Source organism: Drosophila tropicalis, unplaced genomic scaffold, assembly GCF_018151085.1.
Source record: "Drosophila tropicalis isolate 14030-0801.00 unplaced genomic scaffold, ASM1815108v1 contig_878, whole genome shotgun sequence".
NCBI classification, from domain to species: Eukaryota; Metazoa; Arthropoda; class Insecta; order Diptera; family Drosophilidae; genus Drosophila; species Drosophila tropicalis.
In genome coordinates, this window is record NW_027173374.1 from 17,470,605 (window position 1) to 17,495,962 (window position 25,358).

Genomic DNA, 25,358 nt, shown 5'->3' on the forward strand with positions numbered 1-25,358 from the left:
TAACTAGCCAATAAGCCAACAAGGCGCACCAGAGGACGCGCCCCTGGATTTTTTCTTAAGTAGCTTTCCCGAGTAAGTAAAAATTTATCACGGAATCTCAGACTTTTGATTATCTAAATCTGAAACACCCAATAACTTGATTTCTATTTCCAATCTAACTAATATCCCCTGATACGACACAGCGTTATTGTGGCTGATGTTGTTATTGTTGTTTTGACTGCGGTTGCTTGGCTTGTTTTATTTGACCCACTTTTTTTCGTAGCGATACGTGAGACAACACAGTGGGTTTAAAAAACCACTTAAGAAAGATGAAAAGAGTTGCTCGTGTGCCTTCGACTTTGCCACGATCTCCAACCACTGTAGATCCATAAACTGAATTGCCAACAGGTTATGGCGACGGCAATGGAGTGAGCAGAGTGGTAAAAAGGGCCATGACAGTGACACTTTGAAGTTTGAGGTTAAATCTTACATATCTACGAATGTATGTATGTATGTATATATATACATACATACATATGTATGTGCATTCACAGATGGGCTGACTCTGTTTTGATGTACATACATACATACAAATCTATGGATTTATGCATATGTATGTACATACATCTACACTGCAACTAAAACAAATTACAATTCATAGAGTTTTATTAGGTTTATTAAATTGTCTCACATGCACACACGCGCTCCTATTTGAAAAGTGAAATTTTAAAGTAGAATAAACTACAAAAAACATAAACCACGCAACTCGTTAAGAGGTTCCAATAAAATTGAGGTCACTTGCTGACCAGTTGCCTGCTTGTGCCCCCCTTTTCCCTCTCACACATACATACATACATAGATCACGCGCCGTCTGATTTTGTTGTTGTGCATTTACAATTAATTGCAGTCGCGTCGCTTCTCTTATGGCTTGAACCGTTCTTAACCAGTTTTTGGACATTCAATTTAACATTAAAATGCAACCACGAACTTGGCAAAGAAAATAATCTTTAAGCAAATTGTAGGTCAAATTTTTTTAGTTTTGTATAATAGAGTTACTTTCGCTTATAGAGAACATCAACATCGTTTATGTTTGTATGTACATACATACATACATACATACATATGTATTTATTATAATTGTTATAATATTTATGTACTATATGTTTTGTAATTTATGTTAATAAAACTTTTAGATAAAAGAGGTTCTTGTAACAGTTATTTTTTTTTTGGCAATTTTTATTTAACTTACATCAGTCAAGCCTAATCGTGTGTTTCATAAGACATTCTGTCGTTGTGCACTGTTTGTTTTTGCACGTAATTATTGTTGGCTTCAACAAAAATCAAACCAGATCACGCTCAAGTATTAATAATTGAATAAAATGCAATTACGGATCAGAATTATTCCATTTATAATCTTGGTCAGGTGGGCGGCCAGGCGTAAATACGGCTACAGAAATATTGCAAAATGAAAAATTAACTTGAACTTAATTGCCAAAGCTCAAAAACTAACAAAACACAGAATATGCATAAATAACAAATTTGTGAATATTTCATCATTTTTATCATCAGTCAAGAACACACACCTTTAATATAATCCGCCCACTTCCTGCCTGTGCGCAGTTTCCGTTCTCCTTTCCACGTGATATGTGCACATAAATTAAAAGGGCCCAATAGAAATAAGCATACAAAGATTAGTAAAATCATAGGAAATAATCAACTAAATCTTTAGGCACCTCTAGATGTATGTATGTAGGTGTATGTACATATATTAAATACAATACAAAAATGCTAGCAAATAGGCACACCTATTCATTTATAGAAATGCACAGTTACAATACATATACATACATGCATACACAGATAAAATAGAAATAGAGAGCAACTTTCACCCAAGGTCATTGTGTTTTTAACTACGCCAGTCACAGCCGCAAAGACCAACTAGTAACAAATATCATTGTGTGTGCAATAATGTTGCTATACAAGATGTTATCTTTTACAGAAAAAAGTTTCTTGACAATCGGGCAACTAAATTTTTGTTAATGCTGATTCCTAAACCTTACAAGAAGTAAACAACGAGTCGGCAAAATTATTTTTGAGTCTGCTTAGCTGGTTTGAAATTAAAAGGACTTGTTAAAAAAATCAAAAATTCAACTTCAATTCAAGATATTATTATATTAAGATTAAAAAGTATAAGCATTCAGATTAGTACAAAAGCCCAGAACAATATATGTAAGACCGCGATAGACCATTATGTTGCATAAATTTAAAAAGCACAAAGATACATACATGCATATGTACATACAAATATAAAACGAGTTATACATAGTATATATGTATATTTGTACATACATACATGCATTCGATGATGAACATTGGAAACGAAAACAGAACGTAGCCATTGAGCTGAGCTATGTATGTATGTATGTATGTACATATAAGAAAGAAATGCGCATGCAAGAAGAAGCGGACTCCAATGATCGGTGTCTACCTCTGCGGTGAAAGAGCAGAGCATGTATCTGTATCTTCGTATCTTTCAAATCCGCTGACGTTGCCTTCTATCTTTTTTCTTCTTTCTTTTGTGGTTCTCCAAACGAGTCTTGAAATTGGGTCAGTGGCACAGTATGCATGGCATTTTGTCTTTGTATTTGTACATATCTTATACAGTGTAAGTTGGCTGTGGTTGCTTTTTCTACGCTTCGCTTCTCTTCAATTGTCTTCTATCTTGTCGTGTCTTTCTTCCGAGCATCGGCATTTGCTTTTTTTGTGGTCAATATAATGATTTTGCTCGACTCGTTCTCAGCCGTCTTCGCCAGTGTATACTTTTACGCAGCTCTACTCCATTTTACTTAACCAAAGACGTGCCTAATAACATGCGCAAATCAGACCCACGTAGTCAGGTTTTTACTGTCAAAAGTATGTATGTATGTGTGTTGTATAAGAAATTTTATATCCCCACATGGGGGATATATCGAACCTACTTACAGATGACTGTAAATTTGCGGGAGTCGCATTATCAATAAAAAATTATTTTAAAAGCCAAACCATTTAGATATTTAATTTTTTCATATGCTAAAATGTATGTTAAGTTTTAACATATGTATTTCGATGTTCTTACCTCACAGCAAACATAACCAGCACAGAATGTTATAATTTTTTGTTACAAATTTGAAACAAAAGCGATTTTGAACTTACTTTTTTGACTGTTGAAATAAAATAACAAAAAAATACATGTGTTGATTTAGTTTCCTTTCGATTTCTTATATCTGACAAAATATATTTTTTTATCAATTCTTTATTAAAACTTAGTTCTAATTTCTGTCTTTGTAATCTATCTGAAGTAAATATTTACAAACAAAATGGTTTGATTAAATAGTCAATCTTTATAAAAAATAAATAAAATTGCACGAAAACTTATAATAGTAATTATAAAATATAAGAAATTAAAATTATATTTTTCTTGTTTCCTTATAGAATGTGCTGAGGGTTACTTTTTTAATATCCCTAAGTCCTTAAAAGAACGTGTAAAATTAACATAAAACTTTAGCAACAAATTTTTAATTTTTTATAAAAACAAATTAACAACATTATTTTTCTGTAAAAAATATTACTTGAGTACTTTGCTAGAAAGTATAATAAATACATACATTTTTAATTTGGGTATTACTTTTTTGTTTAATTCGAAATATTTTGCCAAGCCCGCTTCAAAGTCTTATCCTATGTTTTATGTTTTAGGTTTAAATATGTGTGTCAATTGTTTTTGTAGCTATTTGTACATTTTAATGATCGTTAATCTAAAATTGTATTGCTATACACTTAAAGTTTTCAACAAGATGAGGTACATGATCAATAAATCCAAGAATCTACTTGCTATGTTATTTGCTTATAGCTGTTCAGGGCCCTATCATGATTTACTCAAAACGAAACAACAGTTGCAGAAAGACAATTGGACGCTTCGTTGTTCTTACATTGCTTGTGGTCTCTTTAGATGTTTGTCGTTTGCAGAAAACTAATTTAATCCTTTAATGAACATTGTGCTAGTTGTTCGCGTTCTTTACTTGGTATTTATACTCTTTGCGTGGAGGTAGTAGGTTGATTTTTACCAAGTACTTTCATATTAATTTTCGTTTGCATTTCAAAATTTGTTACTTGGGTGTTCTCCTGAGCTAACTTACCAGAAACTTGCAGACGAACAACAAAATGAAGACGGAACTTCTATTAGGCAGATCGTGTTTTAGATCAATTAGACTCGGGTAATCGACTTTAATCCAATACCTGCATACAATTTCTAATTTCTGATTTTTTTGTTAAAGTTAAGATTTATCCTATAAACGACTAATCTGTAAAGAGATCAAAAGCAACCAACAACAACGAAAGTATACAAAATGTTCGTGTATAAGATTGCTTCACCAAAGCTTCCAATGGGTCGCGAATCAAGCAACCTCACACACAGAACACATGGGAAAACGCCTATTAAGTAGCAGCTAATCGGATAGCTTTGAATAACACTAAGCCGTGTATTGTGTCTTAAGCCATTGATTAGGGTACTTAGAATAGGCGCCTTCCCTGCAATAGAGTAGAATCGTCAAGTTCGCACTCAGAGTGCGATAGCCGTTTACTATTCTCTATCCCAATTCATGGTCATTTTTGGTTGCTAGCTTCGTTATTGGCCAGCGAGTAAAAGAAATGATTAAATTTTAAATCAAGTCTCAGTCACGCCCAATTCTCTTATGTATCTGTTGATGTTTGAGCAAATGCGCCTTCTGCCGAAAAGCTTTCGCACAGACTTCGCAACGAAAGGGCTTCTCGCCCGTATGTGTACGCAAATGTACCTTTATGTTTGATTTATTAAGGAAGCCCCGATTGCAGATGCTGCAACGATGCACAGGCTTCTCCTTGCCAAGAAGCCCGCTCAAATCACTGGCACTAAAACTACCTTGAACACTGGACGGCGGTGAAAGGGCACCAAGTTGGGAAGAAGTAGAAGAATTTGTCGTGGATGCTCCATTGATATTCTCGAGCGATGTGGAATGATGCGAATGTTGGTGGTTGTTTTTCTTTTGAGCTCTGGATCTTTTTGCTTTGGGAGTACCACTACCAGAATTTGTCGATGCCGATATTGATGACGATGTTGTAGTAGTGTGCGGATAATTGCCAAGCATTTCGGGAGAACATAAACCATTATCTTTAAGCGAGTTTGTTGGTAAGCTTAAAGCATTTGCAGAGGGTAATTGATATGTGGGCTGTTGCTGATTTTGATTTTGATTAGGATTTGTTTGAGTTTGGGTAAGATAACGCGGATTAATCATTAAAGTATTATCCGTAGTGCTTACCACCGAACCAGGTGGACTACAACTACTGCTAAGGTGTTGTTGCTGTTGTTCGGTGCAGTATGAGGTAGAGCTGCTGGGTGCTGCTTCACTTTTGATACAATTTGTTGATGTGCTGTTGCTGCTGGTGTTAGTGCTGGTTGGAGGTGGTCCATGTTGTAGGCGATTTTGCAAAAGGGGCATATAGCCATGACTGAGAAGGCTTTGCAGAGTAGAACTACTAGCAGCATGCATGGGCAACGGTGAATGCGGCAAAATAAATTCACTTAACGTATCCTGTTGATGATGGGAGGATACCAAAACTTTGGCTTCGGGTTGTATGCAATTACCATCGATCCAGGCATCAAGATCCATCCAACTGTCACGGGTATCAGTGCCCTCATCCTTATCGAGTTGATTGGGGACTGTAGTATCAGCTATTGCAGATCCTATAATTGCAGCTATATCATCAATGGAGTTCATATCAACATATTCCGTTAGATCCTTATAGATGCGTACGCCGCTTCCATGTAGTGAGTCCGCAACTTGATCGATGGGTGTGAGAGCAGAGCTGCTACCATTTCCTCCATTTCCACCCCCGTTCATCACACAACTGTCCGCTGAGTAAAGCTTAGAATCTAATTGACTATCGGCAAATAGTTTCACATCACCCAGACATGAATTCGCGCAGTTATCGCCGCCTGTACCACTAAGCACGCTCTCCGGTAGGCAGGTAGAGGAAGAGACTATGTTGTGCTCATTAGATGATCCATTACAGGAGCCGGAAGGCGTCGTAGAGGTGGGATTACTGTTATTGTTGTTCTGATAGGCACTCTGTATATAATTATTATTACTTTCATCGGGCAGTCTCTGGGCAATGGCATGGTAATGATGCCCAGATATACCATTGATCGACAAATGTCCTGTATAGCCTGTAAATGGTGGTAATGGTTTCAAGTCTGACAAAGCATTTAGCGATGAGCTGTTCATTAATAAATTATCCAAAACATCCATCGAATTTTTCTGATCTCCATCACTTGGTAGCGAATCCAAATCGTGTTCCAACAGCAACTTATGTCCATCTAGCAAGTACTGATCCTGAGCGTTGCCGGTCTGTGTGGGTCCCCAACAGGGGCTCATCAGTAGGCTTTCGACTTCCGATTCACTTGGGCCGTTCATACTGCAAAACTTCATTGTCCAGTCAACCCAGAGTATTGTCAAAGGGTATTTCTCTTTAATCGAGTGGAATGCAAGATGGGTAGTTATTGAGCTGTAATCGAAAGAGGTGAAAGAGTGAACTCTAATTAGACTTTATTAAAATTACCAATTAGACTAAATTCTCTTTGATGCTTTAATAAATTATTCATTTAAAAGGAATTTGATAGGATCCAGTAGTATTTAAAGGAAAATCGAAAAAACAAGAAAGGAAAAACTGAAATCTATACCAGAAATGGCCAATAATAATTTAGAAATGGTATTTGGGTCAAAACATTAATAATCAAGTTAAATTAGCATATAAATTGTTGGAAGAAGAAAGACAAGAATGAGAGAATTGAGAAGCCGACAATGAAAGTCCGCAGGTGTAGAAGGAGACAACGAATTAAAGAGTCAACGAAAAAGAAAATATGTATGTATGTATGTATGTACGTATGAATGTACATATGCATGTATGTGTATGTATTTATATTGAAACTCTCATACATACATATGTATATATGTACGTTCATATGTACATATGTATATGTATGCATGTATTCTTTCAACTAGACGGCAAGAAAACGAAAATAAACGGTAAAGCAAAAGCACAAAAACAGTTAAGTTTGTGAGGTTTGGTCAGAAAGTAGGAGAAAAAAAGAGACGACGGTAAATAAACATACATATACATATGTACGTATGCTCATACATACATATGTACATACATACAAATAACGTATACAAAAAAATCAAAGCCAGTTAGAGTTTCGCTTTCAACAGGTTGTCTAGGCCTACATATGTATGTAGCTTAGAGCTCAGCTTTGCGGAAAGAAGCGCAAAGCATGCGCAGCTAAGCATGGCAGGCAGAAGCAGCCAAACTACCGTTACTCGAGCGACTGCGGCTTCGAAGCCGACAGCGCAATGACGGGAGACCTGCTGACATACTTCCCAGTTTCATCTTTAAAGTCTGACAATGAGTGTCGTTTCACGAGAGAGCGAGAGATAGAGAGAGAGGAAGAGAGAAAGAGAGAGAGAGAGAGACAGAGAGAAAGAAAAAGCACTAGAGAGCGAGAAAAAGAGATATGTAGATTGGCAATGACAAAGAGAGCGGGGGTGCCCCCCTTTCTTTCTTTTTCACTGAAAAAAATTGAAAATTGGCGCAAGGTATGTATTTTAACGCAAATAAATAAATTTATTCACACACGTATATACATACATATGTATTTATTCTTATATGTATGTGTAGCTACATATGTATGTATGTATCTGTGTAGGGAGGGATCAATCCAAACAACCGCACATACACACACAGTGGCGGATTTGCAGGCTTGGCCGCCATGAGCCATGTAGCATCAGCATTCCGTTATTTATGAGATAGCTATAGTCATGAGTTATTCTTGTAAATGATGATGAGAGTTGACTGCTTTTTACTTCAGATATTCACCCACAACAGTCTGGCACAAACCGAGTTACATACATATGTATGTATATTAATATTTTGTTATATTGCATTTGAAGCTCTTTGACTTTACTGTAACCTTTTCTGTACTTTTACCCCATATTTTTTCTATTACAGGTCACAATGTCTGGTGGCCCCAGAGCAGGGCCTAGTGTGACTTTGAGGTAAATCCGCCACTGTACATATGTACATATGTATACTCATATTATTTTATTCTACTTACTGGATTATGATTCTGGCTGTTGTTATTGTTTGGTGAGCGTCAAATTTTACACATTGAAGTTTTATTTAATCAGGTTTTTTTTTTGTTAACGATCCAAGCATTGTAACGGACAACCGTTGACTCTCTTTTGCATTTGAATAGCCGCATCCCGCTTCCCCTGCCAGACGTAGACTTAATATAGTCACAGAAAATGCGGGGGCGCGCCACAAAGCGCTTCCATTGTAATTTAAGCTAGTAAATGTATATGTTTGTTTTTTGGCTCAGATTATGGTCACAAAAATACTTCAGCTTGTCAGTTGACAGTGACCCACTATGGGCATTATAATTACTTCTGTGTGAAATTATAACAGTTATTTCAAACGGTTGAGTGCTTTAGTGAACTCAATAGACCTACATTTGTAAATTTTTTTCGCACTAACTGTCGGAAAACCTTTCATTCATTTGTATTTGCTGAAGACAAGAATAAGGACCTTAGATATTTTTGAACAGCCGACTAATGTTAGTGTCTGACCTCTAGAATTCCGCATATAAAGTGAACTCCAATAATGCAGCCCAGACCAGCTGGCATAAAATTAAGTTCTTAAATGGGCAAAAAAAAGTACCAAAAGTTTAATGCTATCGGAAATTGAGCTTAACCTCTGGAGGCAGTCAGCATCCGTTTAAATGATTAAACACGATGCAACAGGCAAAAGGTCAATCCGAAAAAAATCCCATAAAAGAAAGCACAAAAACACAATATAAAAACCATTTGAAAGTATTTGAACGTTCTTGAAAAATAGGAAAAAAAAACAATTCGACATTGTTGAAAAGGAGAGTAAGTGGATAAAAAACTTTAAAACCGCATTTTTTTACAATTGGACGAAGATCGGTAAAACCGCACGTACAGCTTCCACCAAGGCCTTCAATCAAGAAAAAAATATTTGGCCAAGACCGAGAAGACAAAAAGTTGCATGAACGTTTGCATATACATATGTGTGAATGTCTGTTTGAATGCATTGTATGTTTTTGATCTCCCAACAACCTTGCTAACGTGTGGCTTACATTGAGGTCATCGCCAACCACTGAAGGTTTCGCCCGTGCCCCTTCTAAACCCTACCAAACATGCAACAAATTACAATTGACGAGAACAGCAAGTTAACTACAAACTGCCATAGCATTGGGAAACGTGCTTCCTCACCTCCTAACGTATCTCTTCCTTAGAACTTGCGAGTCATACAACCAGGGCTCATGGGTACATTTATTTTTATTGCCAGCTATACACTTCGCTAGACATGCGGCACGTGTGATAAGTTATAAAATGTCAGTGATAGAGCATGGAAAAAGATTCTGTGGGTAGAATTCGGGGATATGAGTATGATTATTGTGTGCTCATACTAATCATTAGGTATTTAGAACTTGAATTTGTTGGCAACGCTTTAAATTAAAACTCACAGATATAACCATATTCCCAAGTACAATATTAGTACAACATTTTATTGTTAAACTGCGTAGGTTTAGTTGATCTGGATGGCCTATACACGAATACAGATTTACTTATGGATGCACAAATCCAAATATGAACTTGATACTTTCTTCAGCCTATGGACATTTGAGGTTTTGTCTTGTTTTTCGTATTCCTATTATTATTTTTTTGGTTATGAATGAATACTATCCAACTGGTCAAACACTTGTTTTAGATCTTTTGACTTACAGGCTTCTTTTTCCTACATTTCCACTCCCTTTTTCTGCTAGTCCGTGCACGAACATGTGTCTAACAAGTGAGATGACAAGTTAACGATAAACTTGAATGCATGAAACAGATGGAGATGGAGCATACGGCGGAGGAAGGAGGCTTGGCGCTATTTTTATGACTTAAGTTATAGTATGTAGTACAAGTAGAGAGATGGAGATGAACCCACCACACCCAGTGCTTATGGTTGTGCCTAGCGGACCAACAACAACTATGCAAATTTTTACGGTGTTTAATTTTTTTAGTTGTTGTTTTTGGGCTATGTTAGGTTGTTGTTATTTAAATGGCTTTACCTTTGGTGGGTCTTTTTGGCTATGTCTGTGCGTGTCGAGACTATATATATACATACATATATATATTTTTGTTGTGGTCATCTGGACAAGCCAGTCCCAAAACAAAACAAAAAAAAAAAAAACATTGCTCAGGTCAGCGAACCCAAAATATTTATGTTGCTGTGCATAATATTTGCTTACTTATTATACCCTATAGATCTAACATAAAATGGTATGTTTCATTAGTTAAATATAATTCAACACTTTATTAATTACCCCTATATATAAAGCTTAAACTGAAACTTTTAGAGAGTAACCAAAGTTGGATACTTTATTCATTTAAAAAAGGGTACTAATTATTTGTGGACAAACTATTTGAACTATTGTACCTAATATGTACACATCTGGATCTCTTTTAGCTTTGTGCAGTGTATATTCAAGTCGGCGCCACGCCTTGCTAAAACACATCATTTTATTTTGTTCAAATTAACTAGATGTATCAGGGAACGTTGTTATTAGCATACAAATTAATTTATGGTGAATATTATTTTGTAATTATTTATTTATTGAAACTATTGGGAATGCAAGCAAAAAGTTTAAACATATTTGCAAATATTAATAAAATTAATGAAACAAAGTGCCTATACAAACCCATCTTGTGAAAAGCCTTATCTGTCATAACAATTGGCAGTATAAACGCTTATTTATTTAAATATATTGCTTATGTATGTGTATGTATACATTCTGTACTTAAAGAATTACGATGCCAACAATTAAAAAAGCTGGTACCAAACAGTGCAGTCGGAAGTAAATAGATATTTCGGTTTACAGCTAACAATTAATGAGACGAAGTTTTCTAGGTCTCTCTTCCAATCTCTTTCTCTCTGTCATACTCTGTTGCTAAGCCGGTGAAAGATCTAAAAATAAATCATAAAAACCGTTTGTTTGTCTGACAAAAATGGTCTAATATACAACAACAACAGCAGCAACGGGATGGCAATAGCAACCTCCGAAAAAAAGTCCAACAACAATAACAACAGTAGCGGCAGTTTGTACCGTTAGATGACGCAAAATTACGCTTACTCATTCAGCAAGCGGCAAGGCAACAGTTTTCCCAAATATAAGACAGAGAAGCTACAATAGTCTGTTTTTCGGTGTGTAGACTGTTGTCTATCTGGCGGCTTCAATGAGCGTATCAAATTCGCCTAAAACCATTAAGGTTGCATTTTGGCCAGAAAAGATTTTCCTCTAATTGAATTTTTCAAATTAAGCTTAATATGTAGGTATGCTTGAACATAGGGGACTGTAACTGTGAACTGATCGGATACGAACCTTCTGGCGGTGTAACATATTAATTACGAACCTTTGATACATACCTTTGATACATACATACATATGTATGTATGTATGATATATGTACATACATATAAATGCTTTAATTCGATTTGAAACAAATGTTCAGTAAAACAACAATAAACTTGTTTTCCAAAAGATTCTGATGATCACAAAATAAATTAATACAAATAAAATTGGATTTAAACGCATAATTCATGCTCTAAACAAATTGTGTTCTACTTTTCTATATCTAACAGCCCGACTTATTCACAACCTATGTATATTTAAATGGTAGAGTGTCATGGTGAAATAGGACTTTGCCTCTCTCGAGCCTTAGCTGCTGTCAACGCCCACACTAAGTCTACGCAAAATGCCTATTTGTATTTATAACAGGTGAGTAATAATATCGGAAACGCGATGATGATTTCGGTCATTGACTTTTGTCTGATTTGTTTATAAAATTTCAAGCATGAGAATATTCTTCTACATAAGCGAGGCCATTGACTTAAGAATATTTGTTAATATTTGTTGTTGTTAATTTACATATACGAGTGTATTTGTTATATAGTGATTACTTACTGTTATGAAATGACGTCCCTATTAAAAGATTGAGAGAGATTGATTTCGTGAATGTTCCAGTACTTGTATTGCAAAGTACATGTATATTTTTTGTCCGTTATTATAATCCTCGCTGGATAATCCAGACCTTGTTCTATAATCCAGACGTAAAAATGTCCTTTAAAATGGTTTAGATTTATACAAATTGGTTTGTTAAATGCTTTGGTTAAGATACGATCTTAAATGTATGTATGTTAATTGGACAAGCAACACAAAGCTAAAGAAGAATAATAACAAAAACTCAGAATACATATTGTGTATTTTTTGGTATACTCACAAAAACAATGGGAGCAGGGCATAAATAGTAAAACAAAAATAATAATAGTGGGATGTTGTATAAGTTTCTTAAACGGTTGATTTAACTAATATATGTCGTATTTCATATATACAATGGACGACGTATTAATTGAAGGTTGGGTTTGTATTTCCTTTCAAATGAAAATATTTACAACAGCGGGTATGCCAATTTTCTGCTGAATTTTGGAATGGGTATTCGTATATATAAATATACTATATATATATTGTTGGTTTTAATAAATTTTTAACTTTTTTCGTATTTCCTTTGCGGTTGTTGCTTTTCTATTGCACTTAAATATGTATTTATGGGACACTCTTTCTTTATCACTCGTTTCGAAAATTATTATTTTATTTGAAATGTATCAAAACATTTTCGAAACATTTTTTTAACCATTTTCACAATTTTTGTTATGCATTTTCGAGTTGATTATATTCATTTGGTTTAAATGTAGAATTTATTAGGGTCACTAAAATGTTTGGAATTTCGTCTACACCAAATCCGAAGCGACAACGCGAAACTATTTTTTCTTTTTTATATATTTATGTATGTATTCGAAATGTACACAACGCGACGGCCTCAGAGTAAATTCGCACTAATCCGAAGACATTGAAGGTAGAAAGCCAACTGTGCGCAGGCGCAACACGAAAAGAAATTTTCGAGCCAAAAGAAGTGGAAGCCGAATGTTGTTGTACCTCGGCAGGTAAAAGAAGTCAGAAATCTCGCGCACAGGCCACGAGAGAAAAAGAGACAGAGGCATGTATACCTGAGAGCGAATGCAACATGTTTGATGTCATGAGCGGAGGTGGCCAGGGATAGACAAAAACAGCACTTTCGTTGCTTTCTCAAATTTAAAGCAACTTATTCAAAATACTATATACATATATACATATGTATGTAAGGATGATAAGCAATTTCAGCAATTGCTTTTTGTTTATTTGTAAGAAGAGCTTACAAAGAATTTCTGCCTTTTTGCGCTACGCTTATGTGGGCTTAATGGCCAACATGTCTGAACAGGTGTCCTCTGTAAAAGTCGAGGTCAGAGCCAGGGAGTGTAAGTCGGGTTCAAAGTCAGGGCTAAAGTTGTTTTTGATTTATCAGCGAAGAAAACCAAGAAACAAAAATCGTACTTCTATATAAAAAACAAATAGTTATTATGATTAAAAAAACAAAATAAATTTTCACATAAATTCATATTTTGTGTTCCTTATTGTATTTAAAAAACAATTTCTAGCTCGAACCTGTTTGAAGCTCTCTCGCTCTCTTGGTTATTCTTCATCTCTCACAACTTCCCACTCGCTTGTCGCTCTTTCACTCGCAAATACAACCTGACCTACTTTGGCGACTAAAAAAATTCACATTTTTTCCTGTTATTTTTTGTTTTGCCAGTTTTGATGTTGTTGTTGTTTTTGTTCTTTTGTGTTGTTGCATTTCCTATTCGCACTTGCGCGTGTTGTTGTTGGATAGTTGGTTGTTTTTGCTCTTTTCAGCGCTCTTTAGTTTTTGCATTTAACGGTATCACTTTGAAAATGAAAGCTTGCGCTTGACTCACAGGTTGGGTTTTTTGGGTTCACGAATTTTGTTGTTGTCTGGCATTACCATAAACATCATCTTTCATCTCATCATCATGCTCATGTTGGCCAGGATGCAACTGCGTCACTTCTGTAGATTGGGTACTGTCCGCATATATTGTATATCAGTGAGTTTGAATTTTATGGTATTGATGGTTCATGATTTCTTATGTATCCCTTTATAAAAAATAAATTTTATTTCGTGGTATGAGGCCAATAAATTTTACTAATAATACAACAAGTAAAATTTATTGACCGAGTTTTGATTAACTTCAAAAAAGTCAAAATCTAGTCAGTTCTTATAGCATGTTACCCATTATGTGAAATGGTATATCAAAGTCGAAAACGTATGCAATAGGCATGGTATACCAAAGTCGGCTACTTACTTACTCCATTTTTTGTTGTGTTGATTAAAGATATTATATATTTGCGGTAATTGTTTTGTCCGTCTTACAAGTTTGTTGTCTAAGTCTTTTTGTTTTTAGAAAAAGGAAAACTTGATGGACTACCAGGAATTTTTTTTTTTTTTTTTGGTTTAAAGATAGGAATAAAGAGATATCTCTATGCATTTTTTCATGATAACCAAATATAATTTTTCGAAATTTTGTATATATGTATGTACATACATACATATGTATGTATTTTATTGTTTAACAGCTATAAGAACGACTTCAAACTCTCCTATAGTTACAGACAATCAGAATTGGTGAGCCAACATTTTAATGCTCAAGAGTCTTTCCAGACCTTTGAAGACAGTTGCTTGCTTGCTTTGGGGCATGGGCGCAACTCTGTTTTGGTTTCGAGACTGAGCTTCAGCGTATAAGCCAAGCTAATAGCAAAATTACAGTTAGACAAATTCTATGCACGTCAAATGTCAATCTTTTTCAAACACAGCGAAATACAGAAACCAACGCAGCTCAACAAAACGAACGTCGAAAAAATCAATCTTAAGTATTAAAAAGACCCCAACCCGGCCGACCTGGTATCGGGAATGGAGAAGAACACGGCAAAACTCTTTTGAAAAACTAATTGAACTTGGACAGCGTGACACTTGGGATGAAGTTGGAGTTTGGAGAATAAGTCAGGCCCATCAGTCAAAAAGCTCACAGCTATTTGTTCCAAACAAATAAAACAAGTAATCAAATCAAGGTAAGCAAAGGAGCCACCTGGAAGAGGTCATTGGGCCAACGGTAAACCAAATAAAAGCCTTTCATTAAATAAATATTGTCATGAGGGGGGGTCAAAAGCCTAGACCAGAAACAAGATTTGTGCATTTGTCATATTTTGGGTTATACAAACGGTGAAAAAGTCAGTCGAAACCCCTAAGCCATCGACTTGCTTCCAAATGAAGTCTAACCGCAACAAATTGTAAATAAAGATGCAAACAATTGAGCAGAAGTCAAAATTAACAAAGGTTTGTTTTTGCAAGTGTCGAACATTTTGTATGCTCATCTTTCTCTTTGGTTAAGTGAGAGAAATTCGAGAAATTGAAGCCGATAAAAGCCGGTGTCACAGGTATTGTCAAAGGTAGCCCAAGGTGAATCCTGCAATGGTTTTACCGGCTTTTGTTTTTAAAATTTATTGTATAATTGAAACATGAAAAAAAAATAAAACCAATTTCAAAGATCTTTTCATTTATAAGCGAAAAGTAAGTATAACATTTAGGATTTTTCGATATGAAATATTTGTATTATTTTTATCGCAATTTCATATATTAATCAAATGATTGCTCTTGTACTGAATAATGATTGTGGTAACAATAAGAGCGTTTCATTCTTTTCATTCGTTTTCTAATTTTATAAATTGTCTGATAAAAAATATATGATTCTTAAATTATCAAATCAAACAGTATTGATGAAAGATGCATAATTCGTATTTTCTCCTGTCGTACACATGGTATTCAACCAACTTTAACCGTCGCCTGGTACAAGCAAACATGAACTCCCTATACTTCACAAGTTTTGCTGCGTTTTCGGAGGCCAGTCGAAATGTTGATGGCGTGCATTGTTTCTACAGCAACAATGGCAACATGTGGCTCGAGTGCAATTCGCATTTGCATCTCAATTGCATTTTGTATTGTCTGCTCGTTTGGTTTGCCTCTTCATCTCTCTATGCTTCTCTAGGCGCAGCTGCGGGTGTTTTTTGTCTATGTGGGATCCGGTTTTAGTGACCTACTTCCGGTGGCTGTTGCCTAGTTCTATGCGTGTTGCATTCATCTTGACCTTTACAGCGCCTCCGCACACCCACACCTATATTCCAAGTCTGCAATTGCTTTCCCCCTCTAACTATTTGCATATTCAACCCGCCCGCCTACATTTTACACCATATTCATAAATTCTTAGTTTTTTTAAGTCAAGCCCTTTTTTCGCCTGTCAATTTGTTTAGCATTTTTATTGATACAGCATTTTGATTGTTCTTTTAGCTTTAGTACTTACATTTTACAATTACTTTTGTAAACAAGAGTTTATATTTTAAAAGATTTGATTCCTGGAATTTATGGAAACATTATGATAGGTTCGTTTCTTTACGCAACTGTTATTATATTGTTGGAATCGCTTGTGAAGTAAAAAACAAACCTTTTTGAATTTAAATTTCTCCCAGCAGAGAAAATGTAACGCCTGTCAAAAAAAAAGGAATACTGAAAAAAAAATTAACCCAATTATGTCCAGGCGCAGCAAAATCAAAGTGGACAGGAATGATAGGCTCGTCCGCATGGCTGGCTGTTGGTATCGAATAAGATGCGAACTTAAATTGGGTCACGTGCTTGAATCTGACAATTTTATGATGCGAGTGCCAGCGGCTGAGTACACCTCCCTTTCTTCGTTTTTTTACCTGATTCCTTGCCATAGCTCTACCCGCCTGCTGAAGGTTTTCCTAAAGGATTCGCAGCCAACAAGTGCAATGTTTCTTTGGGTGATGCATCCATAAATTAAATGCGTAAACGAGTTTCGGATAGCTTCACGGGCATAAAACGAACGACAGGGCAGGGCTGAGGGGATATTCGAATTGCAACTTGTATATATTTTTCTTTTGGGACCAGGGGGTGTTGGTTGTTGGTTGTGAAGATGCAGCTTCTTTCGCATACAATTCAGCTTTGGGCTACATAATTAATTCCGGCAAGTGGCGGCCCAAGATTTTTTTGTGGCGGCGGTAAACGGTCGAAGTAGAGACGAAGTAGAAGGCAGAGGCAATACGTGATATGGGCCAACAGGTTTTTGGTTTCCCAGCGCACTTGCCACCATCGCACCCAAAAACAACAAAAATTTATATGCATCGTCTTCGCGTTCATTGTCGTTTTTTTCTGTTCCGTGGGTTTCAAGTGGAGACCGGGTCAGCGATTCCACTTGATTTGATTTTGGTATTCCATGCACCGTTATTCAAAACATTCGAAAAACGTTTTAAGCAAAGACCATACATACTTATGTACATATGTATGTACATTGTACATACATAGGTGCGTGTGGTTATAATTGTATGTGTGTGCATATTGATACATTGTGTATGTTATTGCTTTCAAGTTGCAATTACATATGTACATATATGTGTGTATGTCTGTACATACAGTGACTCATGTAATATAAAAACGTAAAGCTTTTCATTCTCCTGGTTTATTTCATCAAAACATAACCCACTGGTCAAGATTATTTTGATCGAACGTGAGGAATTTTTAATTTACAAAATTGTTTATACCTAGTAAGCTTTTTTTGATATGTCCCATTAAGTATTTTTTATACCCACATATGGACAAGAAGCAGAGTAAGAAGAAGAAAAAGACGGCGACCGCATTCGCAAGGAAAATGGAAATTGAAATGGAAAATTGTGCGGGCAAGCTGAAACACAGCTCGAAGACTAGAGCAGGCCAAGTGTGGAAACTAGTTAATGTTGGTATAATAATTGTTATTGTTGTTGTAAGTGTTTTATTACTGCTTTGGCATGGTAATGAGCAGTCAAGTACCCGATCCCATTCGCCAGGCAGAACCAATTATCTTGAGTAAGCATGATTATGCTTATGAGAGTAAAAGTGTTCGCATTGTATCTTGGCTATATTTGTGGGTTTGTGTCTGTTAAGAATGCTTTAGATACCATACATATGAAAATACATATATGTATGTACAGTCTATGACCTACATAAAGTCAAGTATATTATGTGGATATTGGTAAGCCATGTCTACGGAAGAGTCTGCAACTGAATGGTGGAAGATGATATAAAGTATCTAAAAAAAGAAAACTATTCTTCAGACATGTGTCAAAGTAAACTTAAAACATTATAAGTAATTATATAAGCAAAATATAGCGCATGATAAAATGCCTTGTTTATATTGATACAATTTCAAAATACATGTTTTGTTAGTGGCCTTTGGCTCTCAGTTTATTAAAATTTTGAAATAATATTACATATGTACATATGTTCTACGCAAGGTTAGGTTGTTTTTCGCTTTTGCATTTACTTTAATCCTATCGTATCCTTGTTAAGTCTTTCTACACATACAAAAAAAAAGGGCATACGCTGGCAATTATATTTTCACCCATCATGGATGTCCAGACCAAACGTCACAGAGATAGACAGGTACATGAAAACAATACACATATACAATTATCTCACATTACAAGAGAAAACAAAATTTTATGAGGTCAGCCACAGATAAAGACAGTAAAACTGAACTCGTGGACAGTCACAACAAATTGTCTAAAAGCTAAGGCTGTACCTGTACCTGTACCTTGTCTCCCCTGACTACCACTTCCTAGTGCAATTCGGTCAAGTTTAGTGGATGTTGGTATTGATGCAGCTACAGGTCCGGCTAGACCAAGTTAGTAATGTAGTTAGTCAGACTGAGCTGCCGGTCCTACTGGCATCTGGCATCTCTCTTTTTATTTCTTGTTTGTTTATATGTATGTACATAAATAAATATGTTCATATATTGTATACACATAAACAAAAACATAAGTAAATACCAGTGACGGAGTTTAAAGAGATTTCTTCAAAGTTTGCTTACACTTGGGACAGTTAAGTTTCTGCCAAATGCATTTAATTTTTATTTACAACTTATTTAAATTATACTTCAGTAATTTATTTAACTTGTCTAATGTTGAGTAATATATAGGGGGTTGCTAGCCCCCTGCAGGGAAAGAGTTCCCCACCACTGTATAAGCACACATGTATATTTAAGTATGTATGTATGTATGTATATGTTTGTGTGTTTGGCCAATTATGGTGTCCTCTTTATTTGCGCTACTATGTTTCTCTGTCTTTCTATCTACGTCGTGTCATATTTGTCTGCCATTGGCGTTCGTTGCTTAAGTCTTTCGTTTGCGCCGTCTGCCAAGTGGGTCACTTGCGATTTCATGACCGACTTTTTAGTTTCTCTATATATCTTTCTTCTTTGCCTTATTCTTTTGGTCTTTCTTTGTGATTCGCATTTTACGACTGTCCGCTGTTTGAAAAGTATTCAAAGAAGTAAGATGTTTGTATTTAATCAGAATATTTTTATTTTCATCTTAATATTTTTTGTACTTTAGTAAATACTTTAAAAATCATTACCTTGTCTCTTCTCCCTTTCGGTTCCGTCACACTTCAATTGAGCAATAATAAAAGAAAGAAGAAAAGAAAAATAAATATAAATGTGTCATTATACACAACCAATTAGTTGGCTCTCTGGTCCAAGTCCAATAAAACGGTTATAATTTATACCAAAAGGCACAATTTATTATGCGTGATTTACCGTATGAAGAAAAACATTTAACAACAATCTAAACGTTACCCCGCCTCACAGTCTTTGATGGGCAGAAAATTAACTTTATTTTCTATGTAAATACATAAAATTAGCAGAATTCTATAACGATATTCACTTGGTTTATGGAAGTTCGTTGTCAGGTGAGGCAAAGTGCTAGTATGCTTTTATCAAATGGTATGCAATCTGCATTCATAGCCATTTCTTTTACTGGTCCAAACGACAATCATCATCAGCGGCTGAAAACGGGCGACAATCAAAAGCGATTAACAAGATCAACCCCAAACTTGACTTTGCACCTGGTCCACTTTGGAGCTCGATCCAACTCGCCTTTGATAAATGTGTGTCAACTGCAGCCAGAGAATTTTTTATGTTGTTAAGTGCTTTGATTAATAAAAAGAAAATAGGAACAAGCTTACACTTTAATATAAAACGTGTGCAACGAGTTTTTTTAACTCCGGTTTAAAATCCGGGTGTACAGAAGTCACTCATCGACAACGACCACAACAACCACATGTACATACATTAAATGTAGTGCAATATTCAACAATTTGTGTCATTTTGAATAGTCCAGCGTTCGTGTTCCTTCCAGCCAATTGATAAAAACTAAATAAAAATCTTAATAATGTCCTTGAATGTATTCTGTATTTGTGGCGCTATGATGAAGCATCTCTGCTTCTATACATAATCATTTTCAACATTTAGATCCGTTTAAATTTGAGGCAAATGGAAGTCGACCACTTTAGCTTGTGTCAGCATTTCTTGAGTTTTGGCTACTGATACGCCCAAAATAGTTTCTGGAACAAAACCAAAAATTTAGTAAGCATGACAAGTTGGTGGAAAATTAGGTGAATGTATTTACCAGTGCATAAGATTTGATATATGTACTTATGTGTGTATGTATGTACCTGAGCTATAATATATGGACACGGGTGAGAGACTACAGCAAGGTAAGAAGGGGGAATAAATTTTGGGAACTTTTGTCAATACAATATCTGATAAACTAAAACTCCAGGAACGGATAAGAAATCTTCAACAAAGTTTTCATATATGTATAAGTTTACATTTAGTAAGGGGATTGCCTATTCGTGGCTATCAACTAAATTCCTTCCTATATAAAGTTCATTTCAGTTCTTGCTATAACAAAAGTCCGCCAAATTAATGGCCGTACCGACAGACATCTGTATCTGTATTCCAACGATGCGATTATTTGGCATACATTTTTTTGGTGGTGTTGGAGATGTTTGAGAGGTATTAAAAGGTCGAGTGTAGATTTATGAATTAATAACTCATGGTCTCCTTTTGGTTATAAAAAAACTTACTATTTACATGTCTAACGCAGTATAGTTTTGGTTTCTCTACTGTATATCTCTTATATTTTATAAAAATAATTCTTACAACTTAGTGCTAAAGGTTATAGAGGTTCTTATGGGAAGAACATTACAATAATATAAAACACCCACAAGATCGAGGCAAGAAACCTTTTACAAAGGTTAAGTTGAGTATAATTTTAGCATAACTCACTTTTGTAAAAGGATGGAGAAAGGCGGATTTCATTGCTGGCTTAGATGATATTTTAGTGCTGCATCCGTTTGCTGTGGCTACCTGACAGTCGTAAATCATGAGGCAATGTTTTTGTATGTGACGCAGACAAACATTTGTCCAAAAGACAGGCAGTCGAACACGCAGCCGGAAGAAAGGCTGACCCAGATTTAAATATTCTTTAACCCCTGCAGCGTGTCAAATGTTTTTTCAGTTTCCCAAAACTTGTGCAAAATTATGCTAAAAACCTCTTCTACTAAACGTAACTGTCTCATTGACAAGACCTTCGACTGGCTTAGGTAATTTTTATGCAATAAAAATCGCTATCCCTTTGCCTAGGACGCACGACTAACACATGTTCAAGCGTCATGAACTGATTCCAAAAATTGCCAAGGTGTTCTACTACATATTAGCAAAATATGTATACTTGATAATATGCAACGTGGCAATGGAATGATGACGTAACGTACAAGACGCATCAAAATCAAAGAACAAAGTAACGTATTTGAAGTGTGTTGTTAAATAAAGCCGAAAGCAAGTTATAATATAATAAATAAAGCCGTGGACGGATAGGATAGATAAAACATAGTCTAGTGCATTCAATTAGAACACAATACGATCCCATATGTGTTTTATTTATAAATCGATCGAAAAACTTAGCAGACATATGTAAGAAAGAAGAGGAAGTGCAACAACAACAACTACATACATATATGTATGATGAAATGATGATTTGCTTATTCAACAACAAGAACTCAGAATATTTATTTTGCTCACTCACACATACATATGTATGTACATTCATACATAGAAGGAAGGTTTAACGACGCCACTGACCCAGTTTTACAAAATGTATGTATGTATGCATGTGTATACTCCAAGCGCTAATATGAACAACCAAAGCTGTCTCATCCATTATTAATACACACACAAGCAAAATTAAACATTGTTGTGCGTGCTATAGAGAAAGATACTTACTAATTAACCTAAGCCCAAAATAAAAATCATGCTCCAAAAACTCATTGGCAAATTGTAGATGAGGGAATGAGATATTGTGGCATTAGAGAGGGAGAAGGCCAGGCTTAAAGGTAACACCCTTATAAATTATGCTTAGAAAACTCCAAAAATGAGTTTAAAAAAAATGGCCAACATTCGAAATGACATCATGTTGTATGTTTTTGGCCATTTCTTTTGTTATGGCTTTCTATACTACGCGTTTGCAGTAAAACAATTCTGTGTAAGAAACAGTCAGTAGAAGAATGTATTAATAAATAATACAAAAACTTTTACATGAATTTAAAATTACTCTCCTATTAAATAAATTACATTAAAAATAACAAAAGCAGTTAACGTAGGCCATGGGCAAAGCAAACTATTCCTGAAAGACATCAAAAATGTAAAGAGACCACTGAAGTTTAGGCTTTAATGGACCACTTTAACCAATGGGTGTTGGGTACAAGCAAAGCCGGAACTAAACCTGAGGCGACACTGAGCTACTAACTCACAGCTAAAAAAATCCAGATGGAGCTGGTGGGCGAAAGAGCAGTAAGTGGGCACAGCACGGGGGAAGGCGGATATGTGTGTAGGCAATGCACGGGGGAGGGGACGGCAAAACACAAGTGGCTCTTCTAGAAATAATTTGAGGATAACATAAAACGTATGATGTATACATGAACAAATAATACATACATACATACATAATAATACACCTCTGTTTAGGTACATATGAATGTACATACATACATACACATGTATCATGGCAGGCACTTCCATGAAGCATAATACACGTATAGGCAACTTACTCTCCCGTATTCGGGCGTCTCTCAGAGAGCCCCAACAACAGCTGTTGCTGCTGGCGTCGCGTGGTTTGGAGTCCAACAAATTTCTATTTTATTTGTCATAGTTAGTTGTTGTTGAAGCATCGGAAAGACGTGTGAATACTAAATCAAATCGTTTGATTAGTCAATTAAGAACTTTTAAATACAACAAAACAATCGCAATGGAGCGCATCTTGAGAGGAATTATGCGTTATCGGAATACAACAAGGGAGCAAATGGTCAAAGAATTTCAGAAAGTGCGCGATAATCCAGAAGTAAGTATAAAAGAGATCTACATACATATGTATGTGATACGTTTTGTAAGAAGCTATGACATTATTCGCTGTACAAATTTGGACGATACGTCTGTATATGTCAGAGTATATAATATTCGGCACTATAATACAGTGTGCTTTTGTTTTTTGTTTTGTACTTTACACGTCTAGAACGCGTCATAAGAGACATAAATTTGCGGCTGTTGCGCTTTCTAGACTACTCCCTAGTTGTGGTTTCATCTGATCTTTTTTGTGTATGAATAATAATGTTATACATTTATTAATGAACGAATTGGCTTTTGACATTAGATATGTACATATACATATGTACAGTGGAAGAATTAGTGCACGATTTCAGAGTTTATTATCAAAACCATGTACTTTGTGTACTTTGGCTTTCTGCCAACTATAGATTGAGATATTTAGTATATATGTACATACATACATATACATATACATATACAATTACTTATATTATCTATTTCGTTCTGTTATCATTAGCCCAAGGCCGTCTTCTTTACGTGCATGGACAGCCGAATGATTCCCACTCGATATACGGATACTCATGTGGGTGATATGTTCGTAGGTGAGTTTATCGATTTTCAAAATTTTGGCTATTTATCATAATTATGATTTTCAGTCCGTAATGCTGGTAACCTTATACCTCATGCCCAACATTTCCAGGATGAATATTTCAGCTGTGAGCCAGCGGCTTTAGAGTTGGGATGTGTGGTAAATGATATTAGGCATATTATTGTCTGTGGGCACAGTGATTGTAAGGCCATGAATTTGCTTTATCAACTTAGAGATCCTGAGTTTGCATCCAAAGTGAGTATTTCCATTTTAAGAATATTGAAGTATTTTATTTCGTTTCATCTGTTGTTAGCTCAATCGGCGTCTATCCCCCCTGCGATCTTGGCTATGCACTCATGCGAATACAAGCTTAGAAAAATTTCAAGAATGGCGAGATGCTGGCATGAACGATCCTTTACTGTTTTCGTCAGAAACTCCACTACGCCGGTTTGTAGCCTACATTGATAAGGATCAGAAATTTTCTATCGAAGATAAACTGTCCCAGATAAACACGCTCCAACAAATGTCAAATATAGCATCATATGGATTTCTTAAGGCACGATTGGAATCCCATGATTTACACATACATGCTTTGTGGTTCGACATCTATACTGGAGATATATATTATTTTAGTCGTGGTGCGAAATGCTTTGTAGCCGTAGACGAGGATAGTGTAGATCGTTTGTCTAAGGAAGTGAGACGATTTTATTCGTAAAGGAAATAAGAAGAAAACTAGTGCTTAAAAATTCAACTGTGATACCTACGGCCTTATAGTAAATATGAGGAGGAACAAGAAATGTAACGAAATAATTTGTATGTAAAATTTAATATTGGCTATTGTTTTGTTCACCCATACATATATGCAAAACCCTCACAATAGCTGCCAAATATTCATAGTTCCCTTATTCAACCGTTGTCTAAGTTGCACCCATTACTTTATGCAATAGTATGAACATCGTCTGAACCTTTTATAATTCCAATATATGTACTAAGGATTTTACTCTTGATTTAAAACGAATGCTAATTTCTTTCATTATTTAGTGTTATTAAAAAATAGTAAATAATAATAATAATAATTTTACTCCGGTTGCACTTCCTGCTTCACAATCAAAATAGTTCATAATTGTAAATTTTTTGTGCGATTATTCCTAATTCATAATCATTCTGCATATTCATGTTTGTACATATTAGTTTTAGTATATTAGAAAAGCTATCCTTTAACATTACTAAAGTACCAAAGTGTGTGGTATACACAGATCAAGTTTAATCCCTAGGACCTTAATATTAAAAAATTCACGTCAATGTTAAACAATTTTTCTCTTGTTGCATGCACCGGTCAACGAAAATTATATTTTATTCATTATGGCAGCTTAATTTATCTAGAGTACATTTTTTTAAATGTCCAGCCAAAATGAATTCCTCAGACCTTAGTACTTCCAGC

General features: G+C 35.4%; 2 protein-coding genes across 7 annotated transcripts; one reads left to right on the forward strand and one right to left on the reverse strand.

Moving 5' to 3' along the window:
• Positions 1–25,229, forward strand: CAHbeta (carbonic anhydrase beta). Of its 4 annotated transcripts, none has more exons than XM_068300122.1 (6): positions 1–72; positions 8,056–8,193; positions 11,755–11,890; positions 23,846–23,930; positions 23,985–24,172; positions 24,231–25,229. In XM_068300122.1, the coding sequence occupies exons 4-6, from the start codon at positions 23,870–23,872 to the stop codon at positions 24,630–24,632; spliced, it is 651 nt and encodes a 216-aa protein (XP_068156223.1). In that variant the 5' UTR covers positions 1–72; positions 8,056–8,193; positions 11,755–11,890; positions 23,846–23,869; the 3' UTR covers positions 24,633–25,229. The 4 variants fall into 4 exon arrangements, with proteins under 4 accessions (XP_068156223.1, XP_068156224.1, XP_068156225.1 ...); XM_068300123.1 differs by lacking the exon at positions 1–72 and adding an exon at positions 7,388–7,643; XM_068300124.1 differs by lacking the exon at positions 1–72 and adding an exon at positions 7,388–7,643 and having other exon boundaries at positions 8,056–8,102.
• Positions 3,656–7,294, reverse strand: ich (zinc finger protein ichor). 3 transcript variants are annotated; one of them, XM_068300118.1, is made up of 2 exons: positions 7,275–7,294; positions 3,656–6,555 (listed from the first exon to the last, which is right to left on the reverse strand). In XM_068300118.1, exon 2 carries the CDS (start codon positions 6,477–6,479, stop codon positions 4,686–4,688), a length of 1,794 nt encoding a protein of 597 aa, XP_068156219.1. In that variant the 5' UTR covers positions 6,480–6,555; positions 7,275–7,294; the 3' UTR covers positions 3,656–4,685. The 3 variants fall into 3 exon arrangements, with proteins under 3 accessions (XP_068156219.1, XP_068156220.1, XP_068156218.1); XM_068300119.1 differs by lacking the exon at positions 7,275–7,294 and adding an exon at positions 7,209–7,248; XM_068300117.1 differs by lacking the exon at positions 7,275–7,294 and adding an exon at positions 6,610–6,772.
• Positions 25,230–25,358: the final 129 nt, after the last annotated feature.